Source organism: Monopterus albus, unplaced genomic scaffold (genome assembly GCF_001952655.1).
Source record: "Monopterus albus unplaced genomic scaffold, M_albus_1.0 scaffold194.1, whole genome shotgun sequence".
In the NCBI taxonomy this organism is placed as follows: domain Eukaryota; kingdom Metazoa; phylum Chordata; class Actinopteri; order Synbranchiformes; family Synbranchidae; genus Monopterus; species Monopterus albus.
The window spans coordinates 270,178-276,876 of record NW_018128074.1 but is presented as its reverse complement, the minus strand read 5'-3'; the positions used below and the strand labels follow the sequence as shown (position 1 = coordinate 276,876).

General features: G+C 42.2%; 1 protein-coding gene across 1 annotated transcript in view; it reads left to right on the top strand.

Annotated features, from left to right (window-relative positions):
* plxna2 (plexin A2) overlaps positions 1-6,699 on the top strand; it is a 160,649-nt gene that overhangs the window by 98,623 nt on the left and 55,327 nt on the right. The window contains exons 7-8 of the mRNA XM_020617764.1: positions 2,471-2,594; positions 5,278-5,431. Coding sequence (XP_020473420.1) covers positions 2,471-2,594; positions 5,278-5,431 — 278 coding nt within the window. The remainder of the gene's footprint in view (positions 1-2,470; positions 2,595-5,277; positions 5,432-6,699) is intronic.

Sequence of the window (6,699 nt, the reverse complement as noted above, 5' to 3'; positions counted from 1 at the left end):
GGGGTCAGCTTCTAACTACACAGAGATAATGGCCATCTTCTGAAACCATGGCAACAGCAGCCATCCTGCACCCCTTACCACCCCCAGCTGCCTCACCCCCTTGCTGCACTTACATCTTACTTCACCCCACAAAAATGAATTTTATTTTCAGTTAGAAAAGCAATAACAAACAAAAACAAATACAGAATATATATATATATTTATGTACAGTATGTATAAATTATAAATCTTAGTGACGAATCTTAATGAGGAAAATCAATGCAGGGCTTTCTGTCAGTTAATGACAGCCCAAGTTTCCACATCTGTACTTGTAGCTCAGAGACATGCATAAAACATTGTGCCGTGGCCCACACCTGAAAGTACATTAAGCATCATTTTCTGCTCCCATTGTTGATGTAAAAGAAGTGTGAAATTGCAGATGGAGAAGCACCTTGCCTATAAAACATGTACTAGTTTCAGCTTGTGAAAGCATGAGACAGGACGAAGAGACACGGACAGACAGAGAGAGAAACGTGGCAAATGTGGCGGAATCGAATGATAAAAACATAAAAGCAAATGAATTCATATCGGGAGTAACAATAAAAACTGTATTTCCTCACATTTAAAGTGTGGAAATACACTTTCCAAAGTGGTGAAGGGGAATCCATAAAACATAGATCCTGCTGGAGTGCCCCCCTTTTCCCACTGGGAGATTCAGACTACTACACTAATTCTACATTTCCCTGCTCTCTAAAATCCCCAGGGAGCTCTGTGCACATCATGAGTGTTTGTATGTGTGCATGCCTGGTGTGTCGGATGTGAACCTCGGCGTGCTTGTGCCTGTTCATGTGAGTCTGCTGGATGTGTCTTGAACTTCTGACAACATAATTACACACAGAGGCTGTGGATGAAGATGTAGTAGCTTAGAGTCAGTATGTGTGAGAATATGTGGTTAGGAAGAATGATACGGACCCTAACGCACACACACACTCAAAGTTAGCAGCCAGGGAAGAATGGACATGGCTCATAGTGGCACATCAGCATCGTGGACAGCGGCTGACCCGTCGGGTCCCAATTAGAGCTGCTGTGACCAGACAGCCGGTTAGCAAGACACTTAGACTGCTGGGATGGATGAGAATAGAGAGTCTTTGGTGCAATGGGGTGGTAGGAGCACCCAGTTTTAATAAGTAAGAGGAGGTGGCTGAGTTTTAATGAGGAATGTGGTGGATTGTGCAGGTGTTGTGTGATACTCGATACACTGACCATTAAGATTTCTTATGAGTGAACAGCATATAATCTGAACTAGTTACATCTCTGAGGTTTTCAGTGATTGAAAGATATGATTTTGGTGCACAGTATATTACTATGGTGTAATAAATTTCCCACTGGAAGCAGTTGTTGTTTTCTGTGTTTCTTAGGAGTGCATAGCTTTCTGCAGGCCATTACCACCTAATAGTTCAGAAAACTCTTAGGGCTACATGTCCTACATGGCAGCGTGGTATTGATGATAGTGTCATGAAATATGCATTTTTACAACAGATAGCTTTTGTGTAATCCAAGTTTGAAGCAATCCATCAAAACCCCAAAAGTGCTTTGCATTATATTTTCAACTTGCCATCTGTTTTTGCAAAGCAAGGCAGCAGACTTAATGACAATATACATTATCAGACTTTAGAGCACGTCACACTTACAGCCTCAATCAATACGAAACAAATCTGCATGAGTAATGCTGACATGGTGAAAACTGAGGAAAAGGGACCAAAGAGGCCCCTAATTATCTGGTGTAATTTTAAAGGCTGTTAGTGATCAGCTGAGGCATCTTAAGACAAAGGTAGTGGATGAAAAGGTGAACGACATGCACTTCGATCAACAGTAGTGTCCGTACAATGTTTAGTAGGTAGAATTAATCATGCTATCTATAGGCCCGGTCTTGTAAAATCGAGGTATTCACTCACTCCTGTCACATATTCTGTAGACAACAGTGAACTATTAACCTCATGTCAAAGAGACACTGACACAGCATTATTTCCTCCTATTTCTGTTATTACATTGTTTAATATTCCATTTCTGGTTAGTGTTTTTGATATTGTTACTCCTCATCTCTCCTTCCTCCTCCATCTGCTGCCGGATGGGCTTTTAAAACTTGTCTCAGCGCTGGCAATTTGTCTTTCTTACCCCTAACTGTCACATGGTGTTTTCATTGCCACATTTCTTCTAACATCAGTTTTCACTTCTGCAACTATTGTTATTGCGTCACTGTTTTCATACCTTTCCTCTACTTTTCATCGTTAGTGTTTTCTTTCCTGAACTTTTTTCCTGTGATATATTTGTGGGGCTACTTATGTTTTTCTTGCTATTATAACTTTTGTAACATATACTACTTTAGTTTTTTTCAGTGCTGTAATAGCTTTGGCTGCCTCTCTTTTTCATTTTTATTCATCTTCCTGTTGAAGAACAAAATCAGTAACTCCTTCTTCTCCTGTCTCTTCAGATGCTCTCAGAGGAACCGGTGTGAGCGTGCAGATGAGCCCTATCGTTTTGCAGCTTCTCTCAACCAGTGCGTGAAGGCAACTGTGTACCCAGACAGCATTGCAGTGTCAGAGCCCAGCGTACCTGTAAGTTTACACATATACACGCATCCCTACATACAGTGCACCTGCAATCTCCACCACTTCTTGCACACATCACAGTGAAAAATTTGCCTCCATATACATATTCTCTACCCACGTACAGAGGCAGAACATTTTAAACAATCCCACATAGCAGTTTGCCTAGTCTTGATTGTGGCTGATGCATAAACATTAGATGGGAAGGTTCATAAGAGCCCCCACGTAGGCGTTTCCATGTGCATATGCTCACTTGGTACTGAGCAGTCAATATGTGTGCCAAGACATGTTAGTGTGGGCGGGTGTGTAGGTGTTAAAGTTGTCCAAGTACAGCTGAGTACAGCGCAGTATTTCCACATGGACTGAGCAAAAACAGGCAGATCGAGCATCAGTGCAAGGCTCTGGTGAATGTTGCACATGTGCACGTATGGACACACACTTTAGCTTTTTAAACACACTGTCAAAGGGTCTATTAATCAAAACACAGAAGAGAAAGTACATTTTTCGGTCTGTTTGGACTGATTCATTTAGGTTTAGCCATGTCAGATTTAGAAATGTCTGCTTCCACCCTAAATGCTCACTGGTAGTTAGATTATGTTACTAATTGCAGTATGTCAGTTATATAGATGAGTCATTCACACTTGAAGAAAACACAAGAGAAGGTGTCGGTCTTGCTGTTAGCTGTGCTACTGCGCTAGTGGTACTCCTACAGATACTTTTGTGTCAGGTGTGCACTTTTATTCTGTCTGACAGATATGTGACATATCATACGACATAATTCCAAGTAAAACTGCTCACAACAGAATTTATCACCAAGCTGCTTTACAATTTTTCAGATGTGATAGTTTGGCACTTTTGTTCGATAAAGCTCGGTGAGAATGGGGGTGATGGTAGATAAAGCTACAGCCAACATCTCTAGACCTCTTCAAAATGCATATACAGTAACAACAGCACTGAAGGTTTTTTACTTGTATTTTGGATTTTGGAATCTAACTGTGTAAGAATATCTGATAACTGTGCCAGTGGCTGTGGGAGTGATTCTCCCTTTGCTGTAAGTTTGTCCTCAGTCGACCTCTTGCTGTTATCTGGTCTACAAGCAACAGTTTTATCAGTTAGGTTTCTTTCTATGTGAGCCATAGCAGCAACAGGGTCATCTCACCACACCATCCACAGAACCACTCACAAATTCCACAGAGGCAGACAGCTATCTCCATGACAACACAGTCTCTTCATTTGGGCATGGCGAGAGACAGAAATACAGAGAAAACAATCAAATTACCTTTATTAAAACTCTGCCACCAATTAGGCCGGTCGCTGCTGCCAAGCTGTAAACACACCCACCGCTGCCATTATTGGGGAGGACAGCAGAACAAAAGGAGCAAAGGCTTAACACTCGGAGACGAGCTCACTTTCTGTAGCGGCGTTGCTTCCTCTGCATGTGCGTGAGCAAAGTTTGAGTATTTATCTGTATGTGTGTCTTGGTAGAACGATGAGAGCTAATTAATGAGAGAGGTTACTCGGGGGATTCTACATTGAACAAAAGACATTGATTGCTGTGATTGCTGTAATCAACGATCTCTCTGGCACACCTCAGAGTGAAGCATCACAAACACGGTGAAGGTAAAACACAGGAAGATGAGAGGTCCTCAACAGGAAAAAGAAAAAACAAAAAAAACCAAATCATCCATCCTCTCAATGAGTACAAGAGTAAGCCAGCTAACGAGGGAGGCACTGTAGTCAGCTACTGAGACAGTCAGCGTGTCTTGAAAGGCCTACAGTTAAGCTGCTCAGCTGTCTCGCCTGTCCCAGTAGCCCCACAGTGTTTAGTGAGAGGCAGATATAACAAAGAGAAACTTCAAACAGTATAGCCCAAAAATAACAGCTAATGGAACATGGCTGTGAAATGCCATGGCGATAATTATCCAGGCTGCCTCTCTTGGCTGGCGAGTCAGATCACACACCCTGTGCGCAGAATATATTTATTTTTAGGCAGAGCAGCTGAGTGCTCCAGCCTCAGTGTCAGTGTTCTCAGGAGAATGACTTCAAACGCCTCGATATGCATCTCTCCATGTTTATTTTGCATATGTACTGGACGTCGTGTGCTTGTGTGTGGTGGTGGTGGTGTTTGCTTGTGTTTTATGTATTTGTGTGTCCTTGTGAATTCTAAAGAAGAGGAAACCATAAATGGAATTTGGCAAGTGGCCATTTTTTAATTTCCTTTTATTCAGCTTGGTGTTTACCACTGTCTGAATCGCTACCTGTGTCTCTACCTTTGCAGTTGTATTTTCTAAACTTGAATGAAACATTATGATCTAAATGCAGCCTCATTTTCATTATCACGCTGTTGATAAAGCAACAACATTTCTTGGCAAAGTGGATAGACAGCTTTGCCAGCAGCAGTGTGTTCTTCTTTCTTTTTTGGAGCTTATTACACTGCTGCATTCAAGCCACTAATGTTTTTCACAGCTTTCCCAGCCTACTGTCTCATTTTTATTAAAGTTAGGGTTGTGCAATAAGATTTTTCTCCAATGTCCTTGCAAATATAACATCAGCCTGCTGGATCATCATGTCTGGATTTGGCTCTGATGTGTGCAGGACAGTTTAACCTATAGTTAACTCTGTTGCTCATGTTGATCCATGTTCAGTAACAAACTTTGTCACATCACTGTTATGTTCCCGACCCCATGTGCAGCTGCTGGTGAAGGTGAGCGATGTTCCAGACCTTTCTGCAGGCATCACCTGCTCCTTTGGCAACCTCACGGAGGTGGAGGGCCATGTCAATGGCAACCAGATACTCTGTGTGTCTCCTGCTGCCAAGGACGTCCCCCTCATCCCCACCGACCAAGGTAAATACAACAGACTGTACTACAGTCCACTGGAGGATGAGCTGATTGCTTCCCAAATATCATTTTCCTACTTCACGTACAGTAGACTGTCTTGATCCTGGCAACTGCACTAGACCAATAATCACAGCTTTTGTAGGATGCTCATTTGCTCTCCCTTTCTGAGCTAACTGCTCATGCACACTCTGAATCATCTTTATTGATTCTTCACTCCTAATTTAAGCAGGTACTGGCTATATAACAAGCTCCCGCTGATACAGGATCAGTTGTCTGCCTGTGAAGTGTGCTGTACACAAGGCCAGGCTTTATTAGAGCTGATGGAGGACCAGACTGAGGTCCCCTGGCCTGTGGCTGAACTGCAGCTTGCCATATTACTGCCATCAGATTGGGGCTGATAGGGAATGGTCTAAAATGCAGGTTTAATCACCCGGGGGATGATTTGTTTGAAGGGATGACAGCGAAGTTGATATGGTGGATTAGTGTCGTTGTAAATCCAAGACACAGGAAGGTGGTCTGCAGGTTGTTTCTGAGAAAAGTGGAACCTGATGAATAGAGAAAGAAAAAATGTATATTAAACAATCATTTAACCCATTATAGCAATTAATTGGACAGTATTTAACCAGTAGTCGCAACATTAAGTCAACAATTTTTGCCTCAATTAATAATCTAAATTAGAACACATTTGTAGTTGGGTAGAACTGTTAGGTGCAGGATAAAAGACATGATAATTATCTCTCATATAGTATTCATAGAAATCGTATGACCTTTTAAGAATTCCCCCAGCATATTTCCATAAATATACCACAGTGACTCTGGTATTCATTTATTTTCAAACATATATGTCATTATGAATACTAACACCTGTTGTTGGACAATGAATACCTGTTGTTTGTGAGCCAAGATGGCTGCAGGGTGACAAAACCAAACGCCCTGAATTATATATTATGTGCAGTGTGTGTGGAAATCACTGTGTGTTTTCGGGGTTTGGTAATCCTCCTCCCTGTGAGTAAATGACAGCCCTGTTTGCCCAGAGCTCCCTTGGGGAGTGCTGCATCAGGCACTAATATGAATGTTCTCTCCCAGGTAAATGTCAGCCAATCCCCCTAAGCCCTTCCTCCATCAATCTAGCTATCCATCCATCCAACCATTCCTCTCTCTTTCCCCCTCCCTCCTATCTTTTGACCACCTCTCTCATCTTTTGTTGCCTCTCCCAGTTGTTTATACCTCCATTTTTTACTTCACATTTATCCCCCTGAGGCCACTTCCTGCTG